General features: G+C 58.7%; 1 protein-coding gene across 4 annotated transcripts in view; it reads right to left on the reverse strand.

The window, feature by feature from the left end:
• The window catches only part of DHCR7 (7-dehydrocholesterol reductase), a 60589-nt gene that overhangs the window by 13758 nt on the left and 24690 nt on the right, over nucleotides 1-22141 (reverse strand). For all 4 annotated transcript variants that reach the window (XM_045039699.1, XM_045039701.1, XM_045039700.1 and 1 more), the window contains exons 9-11: nucleotides 11346-11483; nucleotides 7089-7217; nucleotides 3799-3909 (exon numbers count right to left, since the gene is read on the reverse strand). In XM_045039699.1, coding sequence (XP_044895634.1) covers nucleotides 3799-3909; nucleotides 7089-7217; nucleotides 11346-11483 — 378 coding nt within the window. The remainder of the gene's footprint in view (nucleotides 1-3798; nucleotides 3910-7088; nucleotides 7218-11345; nucleotides 11484-22141) is intronic.

The following is a 22141-nucleotide window of genomic DNA, read 5'->3' on the forward strand; positions in this document are numbered from 1 at the left end:
GAGACCAGTGGACAAACATGTTAGGGAGCAGGTGTCAGGGGTGCGACATGAACCCGGGCTGCCAGACGCGATGAGGTACTGCCTCTGTGACGCTGGCTGAGTGAGCAAGTGATTTTCCTTCAAGACAGTGCCACAGGAATTTAAAGGTCCTTTTTTTAAGTTTATTTAGTCCGAGAGAGAGAGAGAGAGAAAGTGTGAGTGGGGGAGGGGCAGAGAGCGAGGGAGAGAGAGAATCCCAAGCAGCCTCCGCACTGGCGGCTCAGAGCCCGCCGCAAGGCTCAGACTCACGAGCTGCGAGATGGTGACCCAACCTGAAGTCAGATGCGTCCCCGACTGAGCCCCCCCCAGGCGCCTCAATTTAAAGATTCTTTTGAGGGTGGGACCAACACGGGGTCACTCGGACGGTTGAAAGGCAGACTTTGTTGCAGCTCCAAACCGGCCAGGCGGGGCCACGGGAGGGTGGCACCTGGGGGACAGGATGACAGCCAGCTGGAGCTGTCGGGGAGCCCCTTGTGGGCAGCCGGCAGGGTGGTTAGCTGGCTTTGGAGGGAGCCCTGTGGGCTGGCTCCCTTGAACAATTTCACGGGCTCCTGGGCCTAGGGGCTGTCCCTAGCTGTGGGGACAAGCAGGGCAGGCGAGCGGTGGCCCTGAGCGGGACAGGACAATAAGGGAAATGGTCGGGGTGCAGGCTGCTTGAGGAGTGATCCGGCCGGCCTCTAGCCAAAGACCCCAAAACCCAGTAAAGTCAGCATTTGAGACAACGATGTTCCACAGAGCCGGGTCCGCCACTGAGCGTGTGACTCCATGGGGGGGTCACTAAGCATGCGTCTGGGGGCAGCCGCCTGGGGGGGGGGCTTAGGGGACTGACCCAAGAGAAGCAAAAACGTGTGTCCCTGCAAAGACTGGTTCACGCCTATTCGTACCGGCTTTACTCCCAATGGCCCCCAAGTGGAGGCCACCGGGATGTGCGTTTGTAACGTGGCATGTGGAAGGCCAGGCCCGGACACAGACACCACCTCAAAGGACACAGGGCAGGGGGGCAGTGTCTGGGAGTCTGTGCTACTCTCTCTGGTGCCCCCGGAACTTGCATCCTGGTGGAGGAGTGGCGGGTATGGACGGGCAGCTTTTGTGATCCAACTAGAGACCCTGCCCCTAAAAGCACAAAGACAAAACCCAACCTCAGCTCTCCTGGCCTGAGGTGAGGCCGGAGGTCACAGAGCTTGGGAGGGTCTTTGGGTTCGTGCGATCAAAATTCCATTTTGCAGATGAGAATTCCGAGGCCGAGGAACAGGAAGCAGCATCTACTGAATGCTCAACAGCCACTAAGCCCCATGACACGCATCTCACGGCCTCGATTCATTTCGTTTCCGCGATACCCCCAGGGTGACACCATCACCATCCTTCTGATGGGGAAATCAGGACACCTTGAGGATGCATATTCCTCCCCAGGTCACACGTGCTGGCAGAGCCTGGGCCAGAATCCGGGTCTTGAGGCCAAGCTGGGCTTATCCCTACACACTGGGCTGCTCCCCGCATTGGCCTCTCTGCTGGGCCATGGCCCCAGGCATCCTGCTCACACACAGACTGATTCCGGGAGAAGTCAGCCCAGCCCTTCTCAGTCTGTCCCAGCCTCCGGGAGGAGCCTGGGAGGCTGGCGTCGGGACAGAGGGACTCTGCAGGGAAGAGCCCACAGATGGGGAAAAGTCTATCTTTCCGCACGGCGGTGCTGTTCCCTGTGCCGGGGGGCGGGCCACCATTGCTGGCTGCCCCCCCCCCCCCGTCTTCCTGCAGAAGTTTCCATCCTTCTTGACCAGTCTCTGCCCTGGACTGTAGCCACGGGCCCCCTTCTGTGGGCGACCCCCTGGGTTCCGCCCGTGGGGACCCTGGAGAGAGGTCTGAGGGAGGCGGGGAGGGGAGGAGTACAGCTATCACCCTGCTCCTTCGTTGTTGGTCCCTCCGAGGCCACGGCTCCTGGCAGAGGCCCTCTCAGGGCTACTAACCCCCCGGGCTCTGTTGGGCTTAGCAGGCAACAGCTTCCTGCTACCAGCCCAGAGCTCTCGTTCACGTCCCTCTTCTAGAACTTAGGCTTGCCTTTGTATATAATCTCTTCAGTAAAGTCTCATCAAAATGACCCCACGTGAGGGTCCCTTTGGTTTCCTGCTGGGACCCTGATATAATTAGGGGGTGAATTCAGAGAGACCCAGGGCAAGAAGACAGGCAGTGGACCCCGGAGAGGTGGACAAGTGCCGGAGACAGGCTGTGTGGCCGGCGCAGCGCTTTGTGTGAGGGTTAATTTTACGTGTCTGGGTTGCCTGGGCCACGGGGAGCCCAGACATTTGGCCAATCATTATTCTGAGGTTGTCGAGGAGGATGTTTTTGGATAACATTAACATTAATATTGACATTGGATAATAAACATTAACATAAATCGATGGATTGAGTAATGCCAATTACCCTCCCCGCGGTAGGTGGGCCTCGTCCAATCAGTTGAAGATCTGAATGGAGCAAAAGGCTCCAGCCTGCTGACTCGCCCTGCAGATCCTGGCATTTGTCAGTCTCCATAATCGTGTGAACCAATGCCTCAAAACAGATCTCTTTCTACATATACACGTGTGTGTGTGTGTGTGTGTGTGTGTGTGTGTGTGTGTGTGTCTGTGTCTGTGTGTGTGTGTGTCCCACTCTTTCTCCGGAGAGCCCTGAGACAGTTCGGAAGCGGCACATCGCCCTCGGGTGAGGGACGGTCCCGCTTCCCTCTTCTCTCTCCAGCTCGCTGGGGCTCTGATGGGCACACGCTGCTCTCAGCCTGGATCCCTGCTGTTTCAAAGCCGTGGGCTCTGTGCCCATGTCCACGTGGAGCCCAGCCATGGCCCACTTCTGCGATCCACCTATCCATGTGCAGAGGAAGATTCGTCGGCCCCCTCGGGGCTTTGTGTTAAACGAGGCGGCAGCTCACGCCCGTGCCGTGATTGATGGCGCTGTTTCTGGGCCACGGCACAGGCCTCCTCTATGGGCAGGTGGTGCTGGGGGCCGCTGGCCTGCCCTCCGGGTCACTGCTCACTGCAGGGGACACCATCGGGCTCTAGGGGCTGTGGGCCAGGTGGCAGAACTTTGCCGTTTCCTTAATTAGCTCCTGGACGACCTCATTAGGCAAAGCCTCATGACGCATCTGGAACCTGGACAGCCAGCGGCGGCCCCGCGGCCCCTCCCCACCTGGACCTCACTCCAGCCCTAAGAGGGCTCTGCTGGGGGGCACTCTCCTTCCTTCCCCGGCCCGTCCTTGACAGCCTCCGAGAACCAGCTCAACCCAGTTCAGCCTGGTCGATCCGATCCACACACACCACCAACTCCTTGCCGGGGGGCAGGCCCAGGGGGAAGGTGGGAGCTCTCAAGGCAGGTTGGAGCTCCAAGCAGGACAAACCGCACCGAGAGACCAAGGCCACAGGGTCAGGCCTCGAGGGCCCAGCGGGCCTCCCAGCCACCTGCCCTGTCTACTTCCACCCCTAGACCCTCCGATTTCCTCCTCTGTGCAAAGGGACTGTAACTGCCCAGCCCATAGACTGGCTGCGAGGTCCAAATGCTCACCCACTTGGTGACCCCTTGGTGAGCTCTCCCGTGGCACCTGTCATGCCTGCCGCCAGGGTCAAAGGGGACAGATCTCTCCTGTGTCTTCATCTCGCTGAGCAAAGGGATGACGCCCTGAGGGGGTCCCCGAGGTTCAAGGCTCAAGGGGAGGCCAGAGCTGCCCTCCCCGTGGCCTGCTCTAACCCTAACCCTAACCCTAACCACGTGGCCCCTCACCTGTGACATCTTCTCTTTGTTGGACATTGTGTTTAAAGGCGGCTCCGTCACCATGAGAGGATGCTGCTCCGGGGCGACGCGGAGCACCTGGTAGAAGGAGTGATGCCATATCTGTGGAGAGAGCAGGAGACGCGGTGAGGCACGTCCGTGAGCCACGGCCAATCTTCTGGAAGTGGGATGGAACCTGTCTACCCTGCAAAGTGGCTTCCGCGGTAGCTTATGTGATTCACAGCAGGAAGGACAGAGCGGCTGCAGACAAGACAAGACACAGAAGCTCCATGCGTGTGCCGGGCCTGGAGTCGGGACGGGGAGCAGACAACGATGTGTGAGGCCTAGTCCTCGTCTGACTGGGCAGCAGACATGGGCCCCGAGACACAGCGGTGGGGGGAGCGTGGCACCAGGCGTGGGCCCAGAAAAGGACCTTGACTCTTATGTGCTGTTTCCTCGTCTATAAAATGGAAAACTTTCCCTTCCTTGGAGAGGGTCATGAGGGCATCGTAGAGGGTCTGGCACAACGTTTGTAGAAAACCGAGCGTATTTGTTTCCTGTGGCCGCCGTAACAAAGACCACAGCCCAAGTGACTTAAACAACACCTCCCGGTCCTGGAGGCCGGAGCCCGAAGTCCAGGCGTGGGCAGGGCCGGGGCCTCCCAAGGCCTCTTTCCTTGTGTGTGGACGGCCATCCTCTCCCTGTGTCCTCACGGGGTTGTCCCCTGTGCGTGTCTGTGTCTTGATCCCCTCTTCTTACAAGGACCCCGGTCACATGGGATCAGGGCCCACCCCAGTGACCCCTTTGAGGAAGCGGGGGAGAGGGAGACACAGAATCCGAAGCAGGCTCCAGGCTCCAAGCTGCTGGCACAGAGCCCGACGCGGGGCTCGAACCCACGAACCGCGAGATCATGGCCTGAGCTGAAGTTGGGTGCTTCACCAACTGAGCCACCCAGGCGCCCCTTGGTCACCTCTTTAAATACCCCATCTCCAGATACGGTCATGTTCTGAGGTGCTCAGGGGCAGGACTCCGACATAAGAAACTGGGGGACAAGACTCAGGCCACAGCACCTACCGAGCGCTTGGTGCACAGTAGGTGCTCAACAAGCAATGAATAATGCTCCTGCCTGCCTCTGGGGAGGAGGCTCCATGGGGAACTGAAAACAGAAGTGAGGGGAAGTTCAATGGAGGAAGGGTTTCAGGAAGGGGGGACGCGGAAACACACAGCAACATGGCGCCCATGAAACACAAAGGCCAGATGGGTGGGCTCGCAGCTGGATGTCCAGCCACTATGGACTGGAGCAGGGAAGTGACACGATCAGATGTAGAACAGTCACTCGACAGGCTGTGTGGGGGTGAACATGGGGGGAGAGTGAGGTAGAAGGAGGGGTACCATGGGGGAGGATCGTTGCAATGACCCCGGTATTTGGACAAGCGTTGAACCAAGAACTTGAACCAGCTGAAAACACACCAGAAGTCAGCTCCACTGGGTCAGCCAGGCAGCTGAGCCTGCACCAGAGAGGGGAGGGGAGGGTGGAGGCTACGGCCCAGGCAGCCTGGGGCCCAGGGGCTGGTGGGCCGCACACTCCAAAGACCTGTCTACACCGCTTCAGTTTCTGTATTCCCTGTGACATGCTAACGGAGGGCTACAGCCAGAATCAGAGCCAACACTTCAGCCGCGTAGATAGGAAGTGTCTGTGAGCGACACTCCCACAACCCCTTCAAGACGACCCCAATGAACACACACCTCCTGACATCCACACCCTGTGCAGACCTTTCCCCCGCTGAACCAGGACTGGCTCGTGCAACCCACAGAATATACCAACAGTGAAGGCGTGTGTGGCCCGTAGGGCTACATCATAAAGCCATCGCAGCCTTCACGTTGGCCGCCTTGATTGTTTCCTGCAGGGGAAGTCAACCACCATGCTGTGAGGGCATTCCAGGGCGCCTGCAGAAAGTCCCCAAGAAGGACCACCTTGCCAGCCCCATGGAGCACCACCATGGAAATGTCTCCTCCAGCCCCGGTCGAACCTTCAGATGATACACCCCCAGCTGACTCCTGACTGCTGCTCCATGAGAGACCCCAAGCCAGGACCACCCAGCTGAGCCGCTCCCAAACTCTTGACCCACAAAAACCGTGAGAGGAAGTAGATGGCCATCGGTGTTTTAAGCTTCTAAGTTTTGGGGTGATTTGTTATGCAGCGTAGATAATTAATAGATCTTCCTAGGCAGCGTGCAAACTTCAGCCATATATGGAGACCCTGATCAGAACCTTCGGTTGCTAAGACAGAGTGGTTCAAATAGCCGTACTGAATACGTCTGTATTGCACTGACCTACGGAATTTTTTTTCTTACGGTAAAACGTACATACCAATTCAACCTTTTTAAAAAGCGCACGGCTCAGTGGCAGTAAGTACATCCACACTGCTGTGCAACCTTGAACACCATCCGTCTCCAGAAATTTTTTACCGTCGTCAACCAGAACTCTGTCCCCGTTAAACACTAACTCCCCACTCCCCTTCCCCCAGCCCCCCGGTGCCCGCCGTCCACCTTTTCTGCTTCCACGAATCTGACGACTAAGAGTCCTCGTATGGGTGGAATCACACAGTTTTTGTCTTTTTCTGCCTGGCTCATTTCCCTCAGCCTCACGTCCTTAAGGTCCGGCCCGGTTGAAGCAGGTGTCAGAACTTCCTTCCTTTTCAAGGCGGAGTGACAGTCCGTCACGTGTGCAGCACATTCCGTTTATCCATCCATCTGCCGATGGACACCTTGGCCGTAGTGAATGTGGGTGTGCAGATGTCTCTTCCTGCCCTTGTCTTCGATTCTTTCATGTTTTGGAACCTCCGTACTGCGATCCGAGTGGCTGCACCATTTTACGTTCCCACCAGCCCTGCGTGAGGTCCCAAGGCCAACGCTTGTCATCTCCCGTTTATCTGCTTGTTGCTTTAAACAGGCGTGGAGTGGATTAAGGACTTTTTATCCATTTCCTCGAATCCATACAACAGCACTACACGCAAGAAAAAATTATACCCCTTTCTTACAGGTAAGGAAACAGAGGACCAGGGGGCTGGTTACTCGTCCAAAATGACACAGATGATAAGTCGTGGAGACAGGATTCAGGCTCGGGTCTCAGACCCCACGACCCGTGTGGTTCGTAGCGTGGTGTAGCGTCCACAGGGACCAAGAGAGAGGCCCGGATGCCAGGGCACCTCCCCCCCGCCAGTGCCAGGGAGCAGATATGTCCCCCAAATGTCAGTAGGGGCCCCGTGGACAGGTCCCACCCCAGCAGGAGCTGCAGCCTACCTTCTCCATGTTGGCCCAGTTCGTGACGGTTGCCCGGGAGATGGGATATTGTAGGCTAAGTTCCCCTCGCTTATGCTGAGCCTCGTCTCCGAGGAACCAGTCCTCCTCGCCCATCCCCACCAGCGGATTCTGAAAGACACAGGCCAGGACAGGTCAGCTCTCGAGGGTGACTCACCTCCACTCGGCTTCCACGTGCTGATGCACAAGGAGCAATGGCGAGGAGCTGTGACGTGCAGCTGGGGGACCGCTCCAGGTCACGGCGCTGGCGGTGGTGGCCTTCTCAAGCTTGCGTGCCATTTCAAGATGCCACTGAGACGTTTTAGCAAAATGACCTGCAAGGTCAAAGTGCCCCCAGGGGCGCCTGGGCGGCTCAGTCGGTGAAGCGTCTGACTTCGGCTCAGGTCGTGATCTCACGGTTCGTGGGTTCGAGCCCCGCGTCGGGCTCTGTGCTGACGGCTCGGAGCCCGGAGCCTGCTTCGGATTCTGTGTCTCCCTCTCTCTCTCTCTCTGCCCCACCCCTGCTCACGCTCTGTGTCTCTCTGTCTCTCGATAGTAAATAAACGTTAAAAAAGAAAAGAAAAAAAAAAGAAAAGTCATTTTAAAAAAAGTGTTCTTGAGGACACTGACCTTGTCCACTTTGCGGGTGGGAAACACGAGGGGAACGGGGGTGGGGGGGAGCCGTGGAGGAGGGCACGGTGTTGGGCAGGGGCACCGGCTGCTGCATTCACCCTGGAAACCCGCCGGGGGAAGGGTCTGCAGGCGAATTTAGTTTGTCATCCCTTAAGAAGACGGACCTAACTGCTTTTGTGGCGAGGTGAACCGTTTATTCCGTCATCCAGAAGGGATTTGCCGGTTGGTCCGTGTGTGAATCTGCATCTGCCAAAAAGCAGACACCAACACAGCACGAAAGGCGTGAGGGTCTCGCTAGGAACCCACCTACGTGGGAAGACGAGGGCGCCCGACCAGGCTGTGGTCCAAGCCCGAGTCTGGGTACAGGACGGAGGGCTGGATGGGTGTCCTGGAACGGCGGGCGGTCGGCGAGGCCACCGGGCAGCTCCTGAGCCGGTCGTCCGGGAAGGGAGGCGCGTGTTTCCCGAAACGGGTCTGTCTGGGGATCCCTGCCGTGCTCAGCAGTCTGTAGGAAGCGTGGCCTTGTTGTCACGCAGCCGTTGTGCCACGGGGATGCCGGGCCGCGGTGGCGGCGTGGATTTCAGAGAGGCCCGCTCTTGAGGCTACCACAGCTCACGCGCGCAGAGCTCTTTTGCCTGAGGAATTTCTCTCCAGGCGGAGGGGTTTGGGCTGGGGGACAATCCGCGAGACCCCGGCAAGCCGCTCGCCTTCTCCGCGCCGCACCCCGTCCCCGTCGGATGGAACGTCTCCCATTCCGCCTTCCTTGCCGCGGCGCCGTCGGGGAGCAAGTCAGAGAGACCGCCGATGGGAACGCGCTTCATCACCCGAGGGGACACGCGGGTGTGGACAGTCCACGCTGCCCTGCCTCGGAAGCTTCTGGCTTGGCCAAACCTTCCCGAGCGAGGGGAGCGGGGCGAGGGATGCCTGCGGGGCGGGGACGAGCGCGTCACGGGGTCTGAAGCCGCCGCTTGAAATGCCCGGCTGGATGGGGCTGGGGTCGCAGCGGCCACTCCGGTGGCCGTGGACCGAGTGCCCCTCTGGGGCGCGGGGCCTCCCGCCAGGGCTCTCACTGTCGGCTCGCCGCCAGACCCAAGAGCACGGAGGGGCCGCGGGGCTCGTATCTGGAGCGAAATGTGAGCCCACGCAGAGCATCCCGGCAGGTGCTGACTCCTCTTGGACAGAGAAGCGTCCCTCCTGCTGCCTGGGGCTGGCCCCCGAAGGCAGGGAGGGCGGCGGCCCAGCGCCTCACCGAAACAGTGCTCCCAGCTCAGTTCCACCATTTACTGTAATTCATTATGGCCACTCGTCTCTATTTTGGCGAGGAATTTGATCTCTCTCCCTGTGATTTTTTTGCTTTATTGCATATGTAACTCGTTTTATCTACAATCCTGCTTCCCACTGTCCCACTCTCTGCACAGCTAACAGGGATCTGTCCCTCCCCTGGGGCGGTGGGAGCTTTCACGTTGCAGGACGAATCGTTGCACCTGCTGGGACCACAGATGCCACGCCAAGGATTTCAAAACAGATTCTCAAAGGACTGGATGAGGGGCAACGGTTACGCAACGTTGGGAGTTTGAAAGAGCCGGCAGGGAACACGGAGGGAGCCCGGAGAGTACAGCCCCAGGGCCACTGGTGGGCCGCGGGGAGCTGTGAGAGGGCAGGACACAGGGCAGAACAGGGCAGGAACACGGAAAGGAAAGCCCGCCTCCTCCCTCTACCTCCCAATCTGCCTCCACGGGGAGCCGGTGATAGGGGCGTCCCAGCCCGAGAACCGCACAGCAGGATGATGTCGGGGCCCACGGACAATAGGCAGAACCCAGCTGTAGTGGGTTGAAGGGTGGCCCCCAAAAGATGTGTCCACATCTAAGCCCCGGAACCTACGTGGATGTGACTGTATTTGGAAGCAAGGTCTTTGCAGATGTGATTAGTTTAAGGGTATTGAGGGGCGCCTGGGGGGCTCAGTCGGTTGAGCGTCCGACTTCGGCTCAGGTCATGATCTCAGGATCTGTGAGTTCGAGCCCCGCGTCGGGCTCTGTGCTGACAGCTCGGAGCCTGGAGCCTGCTTCGGATTCTGTGTCTCCCTCTCTCTCTCTCTCTCTCTCTCTCTGCCCCTCCCTTACTCATGCTCTCCCTCTCTCTGTCTCTGAAAAACGAATAAACCTTAAAAAAAATTTTTTTTTAATTTAAAGATATTGAGGTGGGATCATCCTGGATTATTGGGGGGCAGAGGGCTAAATCCAGTGACAAGTGTCCATATAAGAGACAGAGCAGAGGCTGGAGGGGCGTAGCCACGAGCCCAGGGGCGCCCGGAGCCCCGGCACCTGGAGGAGAAGGAAGGATGGTCCCTTAGCACTGGCGGAGGGAGCTCAGCCCTGCTCACACCTGATTTAGGACCTCCAGCCTCCAGAGCTGGGACACAATAGGTCCGTGGTCACCGGTCATAGGCGCCCCAATCAGGACACTCACGTTCCTCACCGCCAGCACCCTGAGCATCATCTCCATCCCCCTTCCACACCGCGAGGGGCCAGACTCCGGGCCAGGCATTCGGGCACCACCTCACTGAAGCTTCCCCCGGATGTGGCACGTGTGTGTTCGTTCACCCCACCCTGTGCACGGGGAGTCGGAGCCCCAAAGGCAACTTGCCCCCAGTGACACAAGTGCGGAGGCAGGGCCGGTGTTCGGATGTGGGTCTCTTGACCCCACAGCCCCCCACGCTTCGCCGCTAAGCCCTGCGATCTCGAAGAAACGGGCCGGCCAGCCAGCGAGGGCGCAGGCACCTGCCGTGACCCACCTAGGGAAGGGCAGGGACTCTCTGGCTTTCTGCCCCCCAGCACGTCCCGGTAGGAAGGCCGGTCTTAAAAGTCCAGCGGCCTGCGAGAAACATCGCCATTGATTTGCTCCAAGTGATGCAGAGCCCAGGTGTAATCACCCTGGGACCCGGACATGTGGGGCTCCCCATGTGACCAAGGTGCCCCCTCTCACGGATGGGTAGGCTTCCCAGGGAGGAGCGTGGTGACTCAGCACCGGGGCCTTGAAGGCAGGTGGGGGGGGGGGGGGAGGTCCTGCCTCTACTGCTCGCTCACACAGGGACATGAGCACGTTTCCTCTCAGAGATGCCGGCCCCTCTTCGGGGAGAAGGGCCCCACAGCAACTCCCCGGTAGGGCCACCAGGCTCACGTCAACTCAGTGAGTTACAGTTGTTATGTGAACTGAGCGTCTCACAGCTGCTTCGAGTGGAAGAAGTTTCAGGACGTGGCAGGGCCCTCGGTGGTGGGAGTGGGGCGGGGGTGGAGGGGGGAGTGGCCACCTTGCAAAGGACACGCAGGTCTGGCCGGCCGAGCTGGAACACGTCCTATGTCCTATCCGCTGCCCCCGGAGAAGGTTCAGGAAGAGGTGCCTCCGGCCGGCACGTGACTTTTGTTTGGTCTGTGCGGGATTTGCAGAAAAGTGAGTTCTCCTTGAGATCTCGACGCAAAAACCTGAATTTCTTACACACAGAATCAATCACCAGATGGACCAGCAAATCCGGTCCTGAGAACAGGCCTGGGGGAGCCAAACACGGCGCCTCAGACGCGTCGCCCGCACCCCCCGGCAGCCCTGGGCGCAACGACGGTCAGAGCAACTCACGTCGTGTCGAAGTTTCCCGAGGAGGGTGGGGAACACGGCCAGGGGGGTTTCCGTGCCCGCAAAGCCCACCTTGCTGAAGCCCGAGCCGTAGTCGCAGACGAGGGGCACGTCCATCGTGTTGAGCGCGGCCTGGACGGGCTGTGGGAGACACGACAGGGTGATTCGAGCGTTTGCGAGGCGCCCGACGGCAGGGCAGGTGCTTCATCAGGGTGGACGTGGGCTCTGAGCTCACGGCTGTGCAGTCGCCCCTCCCCCAGCCTGTAGTGGCCCCCCCCCCCCCCCCCCGCCGGGTCAAGTCACCGTCTGGGTGCTGAGGGCAGTTTCCGGAACTAGTGGGCTTTCAAAATTCTTTAATTTTTTTTAATGTTTATTTATTTTTGAGAGACAGAGAGAGAGCGCACGCATGAGCAGGGGAGGGGCAGAGAGAGAGGTAGACGCAGAATCCGAAGCGGGCTCCAGGCTCCGAGCCGTCAGCACAGAGCCTGACACGGGGCTCGAACTGACAGACCACGAGATCATGACCTGAGCTGAAGTGGGACGCTCAACTGACTGAACCCCCCAGGCGCCCCTCAAAATATTTCTTAATGTTTTAGTTTTGAGAGAGAGAGAGACAGAGAGAGAGAGAGAGAGAGACAGAGAGAGAGCATGAACAGGGGAGGGTCAGAGAAAGAGGGAGACGCAGAATCCAAAGCAGGTTCCAGGCTCCGAGCCGTCAGCACAGGGCCCGACGCGGGGCTCGAACCGACAGACCGCGAGATCACGGCCTGAGCCGAAGTCCGACCCGCGTGAAGCGTCCGGGTCCATATGCCACCAGACACGTGCGGAAGCAGCAGCCCAGGCCCCTCTCGAAGCTCTGCTCCTGCCCTGGCCACCTCACCCGCCAAGGCTGCTTCGCCGGCAAGCGCAGGGGCTCGGGCCTCGTCTCCTCATCCTCCCCCGCCCCCTTGGCACCCCCAGGCCTGCAGAGACCGATGCCGTGCCCTGGGCTGTGTCATCTGCCTCAGCAGGACGTGGCCGCGGCCCTGCTCGCCGCCGGCAGATTGGCCTTCCCTCCCCACGGGACTCTGGTTGCACCAACACGGGCGCGGTACCAGCAGCTAGCCCCGCGCACACTGCCCCCCAGGCGCTGGTCGGTCGTAAGCCACTGCGGCCCCGGCGGCCGGCGGCACAGCACGGGGTGCCTGACATCTCCAAACCCCACGGCAGCAGCGGCATTCGAGTGTGGCACTGTCAGGGAGGAAAGGGCACTGGTGAGGGATGTGTCGGCAAAGAGCGTCCCTGCCCCCCAAAAAGACAGTATGTGGCTCTCCGGCCCCCTGGCACCCGTGAATGTGACCTTTTTCGCCAAAAGGGTGATCAAGTTCAAATGAGGTCATGCACTGGGACAGGCCCTCACCCGCCGACTGGGGTCTTTGTAAGAGGAAGAAATTTGGACACAGACGGAGGTCACGTGAAGACAGGGCAGAGATCGGAGTGATGTGCCCACCAGCCAGGGAAACGCCGAGAATCGCTGGCAACCGCCAGAAGCCGGGAGAGAAGCCGGGAGCAGGTTCCGCACCCGCCCCCAGAAGCAACCAGCCCTGATCTCGGACCTCCGGCCTCCAGGACCGGGAGACAGTGACTTCTCGTTGTTTTGAGCCCCCTCCCCCCATTGGCGGGGACTTATTACCGCACCCACAGGACACCAACAGCAGGGGCAAAGGCCGCGGCCCCGACCGCTGCGAAAAAGGGCCGTATCCCCATCTTCCTGGACCCTTCTCATCCTCACGCCGTGGCGTACATGTGACCTCCCGGCCAGGAGAGCGCTCTTCAGAGGGGTCGCTATTAGTCCCCTCATTCTGTCTTATTTCCCTTCCTATCACTTATTATTATACACATTGGAATGAACACGGTCCTTTTTCATACAATTGAACATTTTCTTTTCACTTTGACTGAAGGTTTTAGCTCTGCCTACACAGGGCTCGGCAGGGAGACTCAGACACAGGCATTGGGGAGGGGGGGTGTCCTTCCTTCCCTCCTTCCTTCCCTCCCTCCCTCCTTCCTTCCTTTTCCTTCCTTCCTCCCTCCCTCCCTTCTTCCTTCCTTCTTTCCTTCCTTCCTTCCTTCCTCCCTCCCTCCCTCCCTCCTTCGTTTCTTCCTTCCCTCCTTCCTTCCTTCCTTTTCCTTTCTTCCTTCCTTCCTTCCTTCCTTTGATCCCTCCCTCCCTCCTTCCTTCCCTCCTTCCCTCCCTGCTTCCTTTCTTCCTTCCTCCCTTTTCCTTCCTTTTCCTTTCTTCCTTCCTTCCTCTTCCTTCCTTCCTTCCCCTCTTTCCCTTCCTCCCTCCCTCCCTTTCTTTTTTCTTTAAACTTATTTTGTTTTACTCTTCTTGATCAACTTTTCCCCAACCGTGAGTGGCTAAGCCAGGCCATCGTTGAGTGCAAACTGCTCAGGTAACTATACTTGTGCTACAGCACCCGTGGGCCCCGTGGGATCAGAGAGGCCCCGGGCGGAGGCAACCCGGGTGGGGGGGGGGCGGTGGGCAGGAGCGGGCGGCGGTTTGGGATCTGGTTCTGCGATGGACTCTGTGATCTCAGCAAGTCACCGCCTGGAGTTTCGATATTTGCAGATTACAAGAGAGATGTCGCGGTGAGCGAGGCGAATCTGGGTCTCGCGGGCACGCCTGCGGCTGAGATCGCGGGGGGCCGGGGGCGCCGACGCTAATCCGTCGAGCGACGGAGTCCGCGGACGCACTTGTGGAGCTCGTCTCGCCAGGAAAAGCGGGCGACACCCGCGGGTACGCGGCCCCGGGGAGCCGTTTTCTGTCTGGCGCACGCCTCGCAGGTGTTGGGCTGAGCAGGCGCCGCGGCTGGTCCACACGACTTGTTCAGTCGACATTAACCGTTACTATCGTTACGCCATCAGCTGTCATCGGGATATCAAAGTGGCACCTACAAGCTATTGCACGTTAAGTTTCTAAACAACAGCCCCACCAGCCAGGTTCCCTGTGGGGTGCTTAATGCCGCCACCCAGGGAGTATATGGGGTCGCCCGGGGAGGGGGGGGTCCCCCAATCACCCAAGGAGACTTAACGCATCCTGACCCGGGGCCTCCAGGAGAGCCCAGCGATTAAGGCAAACGAGCCCTGACGTTTCTTTCAATAAAACTAAAAAGTGGGCAGATAAAGGGGGCATAGAGATCAGTCAGTACAGACCTGATTTTTTCTGTCGAGGGAGAGAGAGCGCGGGCACACAAGCAGGGGAGGGGCGGAGGGAGAGGGAGAGGGAGAATCTCAAGCAGGCTGCACGCCCAGCACCGAGCCCAGTGTCACGACCTGAGCCAACATCAAGAGTCAGACGCTCAACCGACGGGCCACCCAGGCGCCCCATCATGGATCTGATTCCTAGAGGTGATTCTCCGAACAGTTTCATCACTTTGTGACATCCAACTCCCCGCGCTCGGCACTACGCGGCAAACCTGATGCGGCGGGAATCGAAGTGCGCCGTACATCCGTCCGGTGCCCTGTGCCTGACCGCCGCCTCCCTCCACCATGGATGTGAGAGGACAGGTTCGTGGTGTGCCTGATGGGCCCTTCGCCCGCTTGGCTGTTGTGACTACAGACGAGCACGTGAATGTGAAGCCTCGTGTTTTATGAACTGTTAAAAGAGTGACCACGATTATAGTGTGAAGGACGTCTCCTTATGGTATTTTGAATAATCTGAATTTCCCAGACAGGAGAGGTTGGGGTGGGAGGGAGCGCGTGCGCACGTGTGTGTGTGTGTGTGTGTGTGTGTGTGTGTGTGTGTGTGCACGTGTAGCGGCTGTGGGAGTGGTACAGAACAGAAGGTAAGTCAGCGGGCCCAAGTCTTTGCAGGGACCCGTGTGAGCCCCGGGCCTGGTGGTTACGCAGATGTGCGCACAGGTGCACAGACACATCCGTGAATGGACAGACCACGCCTGTGACCATTTCTAGCCTCACGTTCCTTACACGCCTCAGAGTCCAGACAACCAACTCAGGGCAGAATCCAACCCACGGGGCACCTCGGTGGCTCAGTTGGTGAAGCGTCCCGCTCCGGCTCAGGTTATGACCCAACGGTTCGTGAGTCTGAGCCCCACATCGGGCTCTGCGCTGACAGCTCAGAGCCTGCTTGGGATTCTCGGTCTCCCTCTCTCTCTCTGCTCCTCCCCGGCTCTCTCGCTGTCTCTCAAAAATAAATAAACATAAAAAAAAAAAAACACCTTTAAGTCATCGTGATAAGGCTATAAATAGGAGCCCGCATTGCGAGTTGGCTTTGGAAGACTTGGACAGATTCCAGACAGGGGAACAAACAGGCACAGGCCCGGAGTCTGGGGTGAGTGGGGCGGGCCTCGGGGAAGTACGTGAAAGGCACGTTCCAGATGGTCTTGGGGGAAGTAAGTGAAAGGCACGTTCCAGATGGTCTTGGGCGTCTTCGAATCTTTCCTCCCTCACTGCTATCACATCTGTGGGGTTCGCTGACACATTAATACCAGCCCCCACGTGGAGAGGACTTTCTCATGCAAGATGCAGGTCTAAGTGAGCTCATATAAGCCCCCAGCAGCCCTGTGGGGCTGGGGCTCACCAGCCTCAATTTTTCACTGAGGAGTCAGGCACAGGGGAGTAAAGTCAGACCTCTGGCTACTGAGCAAACAGCCGTCACCTCTTTGCAACTTCTCTTGTTACAAAGGTGAGCCTATTTTCCCGCTCTGAAATCGGGGCTGGGTTTGTGCCTCCTCCTGGGGCCAACATCATGTGATGGAGGTGACCCTGTGTGAGCTCTGCGACCCCCTCTTGCTGTGCTAAGACCACCATGTGCCAGAGACTGAGACAGCCGGCCAATGGCCAACCACTGCCACACATGTGCAAAAGTTCATCTTCAATCATCCAGCACCGGTGACCTACTAGGTGGCCCCCGACACACGACAGACCCCAGACCAGAACCCTCACCCAGCCGAAGCACAGAGCAATGAGAAACAGTGAAACAGTTGCTGTTGTAATGCCACGAAGTCTGGCGCGGTTGTTACGCGGCAACAGCTGACTGATACGCTCTGCTACAACTGTCTCTGTATTTTTAATAAATGGCCCTTCCCACGACCTTGATGATCTGTTGTCAAATGGCTCAAAGTTATCTGCTCACCACAGGCACACAGAGAACGCAGAGAAGCTAAGGAGGTTATCAAAAGTCACACAGCAATGGTCTAAACCAGGCATTAGCCACCTCCAGCCCATGAGCCGCATCTGGCCCAACTGACTGTTTTGCAAATAAAGGTTCGTCGGAACACGGCCACATCCACTCACTCACCTACTGCGTCTGGCGGCTTTGGGGGCACCAGGGCAGAACTGAACAGCTGAGACCAGACGGCCACAAAGCTTAGAATATTTATCCTGTGACCACTTACAGAAAAAGGTTGACAACCCCAGGCAAGACCATCTTTGATTACAGAAACCAAGTGATTGTGGGTGCCCCAGCTTGAAAAGCATTTTCGCTCATGGGACACCTGGGTGGCTCAGTTGGCTGAGCATCTGACTCTTGGTTTCGGCTCAGGTCATGACCTCAGGGTTCGACAGTTCACGAGGTCGAGCCCCGAGTCAGGCTTAATGCTGACAGTGCGGAGTCTGCTTGGGATTCTCTCTCTCTCTGCCACACCCCCTCTGAAAAATAAAGACAGAAACTTTTTTAAAAGAGCATTTTGTCCTATTCTCACCACCCCCAGCCTCTTGGGAAGCAGCAGTTGCCTGGAGGCTTTGTTTCCTTGACTTCAGCTGCCCTCGGCGAGTTGTGGGGCTGGCTCAGCATCACCCGACAAAACGCCGCGGACCCTGGGGAGCCCTGACTCATCGGAGGTGTCACAGGAGCTACCTGATGGCTGTGGAGAATGAAGCCGAACCTTCTCCGGACCCTTCTGGAATAAACGGAGCATTGACACAAGGCGTACAGGATGTTTGGAGTGCTTTCACGGTACGCAATCAGTCAGAATACAACCAGGCCCTCCTCCATATTTGAGTAACAAACTCCGGGTGAAATCGCCCACGTGTCTCGGTTCGTCCAGCTTTTCCCGGTTTTCGCGTTGAAAGAACCGTGTCCCCGGAAACTCGGTCCTGGGCAAACAGGAACAGCGGGCCCCCCTGTTTCCCGAGAAAGCCGCGAGGGTGCAGGCGGTACAGGGGGCAGTCCCGGCAGTGAGCACGGACCGATGCTGTGCGGGTCCTGGGGCCAAAGAGCCGAAGGGTGGGCTCCGGGGCTCGGGGGCCCGAGGTTAGTGGGCCAACAGGTACCCAGACAGTCCCCAGCCGGTGTCAGGGAGCAAGCGGGGTTCCGGCCACACCGGGGCCCTGGCACCTCTGAGCCGGCCAGTGCGTGGCCATCGGCCGGATCAAGGACACCCCCGGGGGTCTTCTGCTTTAGGACCCTGCGGTTCCCCCTGCCCCGCCCCGTCTGGATCATCACGGCTGCCCGATGTCACGTCTCCCATCCGAACCTCGAAGCCTGGCTCCCACGCGAGGTGCGGTTCATCCGTCATCCACTCCCCTACAGAAAACCACGCCGCAAACCCTGCGGTCACGAATAGAGATGGCCCGGGTCCACGCTTCCTCCTTACATAACGTTCGTTCACAGACGTTTCAGAGACACCTACCTGTTTTAGTGAGTAACTAATAACCCGCCGCCCAGTGTGAGGCAGCAGGCCCCGCCCACACCCCGCGCACCTGTCCCCACTGAGCCTGCTCCCAGGGGCGCCCATCACCCTGAAGTGTGTTGACAATTCTCCTACTTCCCTCTACTGGTCACCACACCTGGATCAGTCCCTAAAGACGACACTGTGCTTCCCTGCTTTTGGCTTTTACGTGGGTGGAATAGTCTCCCTGGACGTTTCTTCCGTGGCTCCGTCTGGTCATTCCTGCATGGATGCTCGTAGCCGTGGTTTGCGTTCCGCACTGCGTACTATTCCCTATTCCTCTGTACGTGCATTTGAGCCAGGGGGTGTGTTTGAACAGCAACAGTCCCTTCATCTGGAGGAGTCGTGAGGCGTGCAGGCTGAGGCCGGAGCTGAATTCAGGGGAGACCCAGGCGAGGCTCAGTCCCACATGTGCCCTCTCCCAGGATGCACCTTCTCCCCCAGACAGAGGCTGGTCAGTTATTTAAATAATGCGGCCCCAAGAGTCATCACCTTGCTCCCCTAGGATGTCGTGCTTCTTGGGCTAGAAATGAGGGCATCCCTCTGCCATTTAAAATGAAGCAGTTCGGGGCACCCGGGGGGCTCAGTCGGTTGAGCATCCGACTTCGGCTCAGGTCATGATCTCACGGTTCGTGGGTTCGAGCCCCGCGTCGGGTTCTGCGCTGACAGCTCGGAGCCTGGAGCCCGCTTCGGATTCTGTGTCTCCCTCTCTCGCTGCTCCTCCCCCCCCCAAAATAAATAAACCTTAAAAAATTATTAATAGAATAAAACGAAGCGTTTATTTGGTGAATGCTGCACGTCAGCACCGCAAGCCTCCAAGGACCATGGTGTCAGCAGAAGGCTTCTGGCTCAGTCTCTCCCACCCAGGATCTCAGGTCCTGCACCCCGGTGTGCGCACAGCACAACCTGGGATGGGGCCCACCCTTGAGACTCTAGAATTTACTCTGCGGCTCCTCATGCCACGCTGCTTCCTTTCCCGGGTGCCCGGGGTGTCCCCTGCTGGCCGTTCCCCAGACCACAATTCTCACGGAGCTGGCTCCCAAATCCGAGAGCCAGAAAGGTAATGGGGTCACGTGCTTTTCCTTCTGAAGCAAAGTCGGTATTTTCAAGCCTTTCAATTTAGCCCCTAATACAATACATAGTAACTTGACCGCATTTCTTAAAATAGGTTTTAAGCACCGTGGTAAAATACATTTGTACTAAACTAAACTATCCGGTTCTGGGTCCCGCGGGAACACAGATGTGGTCTCTGCCCTGTTGAAGTGATAGTCCGTGGAGCGCGGGGCTCCGCACGCTTTGGCCCGCGGGCCAAATCTGGCCCGCTCTCTGTTTGAGTAAATAAAGTTTTATTAGGACACAGCCATGCCCGGTGGTTTACATACTGTCTGTGGCTGTTTCTCACTGCCACGGCAGAGTCGAGTAGCTGACAGGGACCCCATGACCCACGACGCGCAAAGTATTTCCCACTGCCGTTGACTGAAAAAGTTTGCCTGCTCCTGGACGAGCGGGGTCGACAGAGAAGCCTCTGCCAACAGGCCGTCCTTGGGCACCTGGGTGGCACGGTTGGCTGAGCGTCCACCTCCTGATTCTGGCTCCGGTCACGATCCCAGGGTCATGGAGTTGAGCCCCGCATCAGGCTCCGCACTGAGTGAAGCCGGCTTAGGAGTCTCTCCCTCTCTCCCTCTGCACCCCTCCTCTGCTCTCTCTCTGTCTCAAATGAAAAAATTTTTTTAAAAAGCTTCCTGTGTGGATTTCACTGCCCATTGATCCACGCGCTCAAAAAGTTGTTGCGGACCTACTCTGTGCAGGCCATTATTTCCAGCCCAAAAAGACTCCCGGTATTTTCAAGTTCAGAAAAAGACCCACAGAGACTTCCGGTCCCAGATGATTTTAGAATTGCACGCGGCCACAGCAGTGATTCGGTTCCATCCCACCCGGAAAGAAGTCTTTTTTAAAGGCTGGAGGAAGAAGGCAAAAGGAAGCATCCAGAGAAAACACAAAACTGCTAGTTCGTAAATGGGAGAAACAAACCCCCAAAGTGCACGCAGCCTAGGGTTCTTCAGAGCCTTGGGGCTTTGGAGAAGCTTCCTCCTTCTCACCTTCGTGTTCCCTGGGAAGAGACGAGGTGTCTGCGGGGCCTGGTGCCTACTCAGCAGTTTCTGGTGGTGCCCAGTGACATTTTCTCTGTTCAAAAACGAGGAAGAGTCTGGGGAGCCTGGGTGACTCGGCGCATCAGTCGGTTGAGCGTCCGACTTCGGCTCAGGTCATGATCTTCCATTCCAGAGTTCGAGCCCCATGTCAGGCTCTGTGCTGACGGCTCGGAGCCTGAAGCCTGCTTCAGATTCTGTGTCTCCCGCTGTCTCTGCCCCTCCCCTGCTCATGCTCTGTCTCTCTCTCTCAAAAATAAATAAATGTTAGGGGCGCCTGGGTGGCTCAGTCGGTTGAGCATCCGACTTCAGCTCAGGTCATGATCTCTCCATTCCGGAGTTCGAGCCCCACATCAGGCTCTGTGCTGACAGCTCAGAGCCTGGAGCCTGCTTCGGATTCTGAGTCTCCCTCTCTCTCTGCCCTTTCCCTATTCATTCTCTGTTTCTCTCTCTCTCTTAAAAATAAAGATTAAAAAAAAATTTTTTTTTTAAAGAAGAGTCCCGCAGACCTTAACTGAGCAGTGAAAGCATCCCGGTGAACGCAGAGCTGCTGGAACAAAACGCGGTGAGAAGCCACCTGCCCCGCCTGCACCCACCAGCCTCCCTGGCCCTGTTCACCCGGGAAGGGGCGTTCCGTCGACGGCAACCCTCCTGCAACACGCCCGCTTTCCAGACACGCAAGCAGCCCTCGGGGAAGCCACCAACCTGCCTGCCTCCTTAGCCAGGGACGCCGGTGTGAGGGGTCTTTTCCTGGCAGCCTGGGCCATCACGACGCAGCACAATGGCACTGTGCTGTGATGCAGGGGTGGCCCTGGGGCCCTGCACCGACCCGGACAGCAGTCCCGGCCGGAGATGGCCCCGCATGCCGTCTTTAGCTGTTACGTTCACCGTCGTGCTTTTCCCGGGCCCTGTCCTGGTTCAGTCGCTGTGGAGCCTGGGGCCTCCGCGGAGCTGTCCTGCGGCAGGGACCCCAGCCCCCGGCCTGACCTGCGGAGGCTGCCGTCTAGGATGGAGCACGGTGGGAGCTGGTCGGAGGGCACGACTGCCGGACAGAGCTGCGCTCGGCCCCCGGCAGGGAAAGGTGTCGCTCTGGAGGAGGGCCCGGCGTCCTGGCCCGGACGAGGCAAGGTGGGAAGAGGCCGCGGGCCCCCTCTGTGGGCACCTTGCTGGAAAGGACAGTGCGCGCCCGGAGCGGAGGGGAGCGGGCATGGCCCAGCGTGGGGCTGGCACACACATCCCGTCGTGGCGGGTAGGGCTGAACAGACAGGCGGTTGGCTTTCTGGAACCCGTGCTGACTCAGGGGCACGGTGACGCTGCTTCTGCTGGTCGGCAGGCGGCCGCAGGCGCCACGGGGGGCGGTCAGCTTAACAGCCTTGCTTCTGTGTGTCGAGGGTCCCGCTGCATGTCTGCAAACACCCCGGATCGGCCACCCGGATGCCAGCCCCCATCACCGGCGCCCAGAACCCGACTGGAGGAGTCCCCTTTCCCTCCAGGTCGCCGCTCTGAGCGCTGCGGGCTTGGAAACAGAATTCCACGTACGGAAAGAGATAAAAGGTTACGAACAAGCTCCTGAGAGCAGAGAGGACTCACAGCTCGGCGGTTAAGCTCAAGGGTCCTGACGCGGGAGGCACGCTCTCAGCTCTCGAGGGCGCAGACTTTGGAGCTGGGTTTCCTCCCACAGGAGAGGCAGGAACGGCGAACCCCTGGGGTCCGGGTGAGGACTGCGTGAGTCACCGCGTGGAAGGGACTTGGAGGGCGTTTGCCCCGCGGCTAGGGGCGGGAAGGGTGCGCGGGCTCTGGGCCGCCCTTCTGTCCGTCTGCACAGGGGCACTCTGTCCCTGCTGCCAGCTCCCTGTGCCCCCAGGGGGTCTCCACAGAAAGCACCCGCAGCAGCTGCCGGCCCCCTGCCCGGCTGTTCTCCAGGGGCTCTTCCCGCAATGGGAAGACATGCAAAGTGCCAGAATGGTGACATTAACACAGC

The sequence above is a fragment of the Felis catus genome, chromosome D1 (assembly GCF_018350175.1).
Source record: "Felis catus isolate Fca126 chromosome D1, F.catus_Fca126_mat1.0, whole genome shotgun sequence".
Classification (NCBI taxonomy): domain Eukaryota; kingdom Metazoa; phylum Chordata; class Mammalia; order Carnivora; family Felidae; genus Felis; species Felis catus.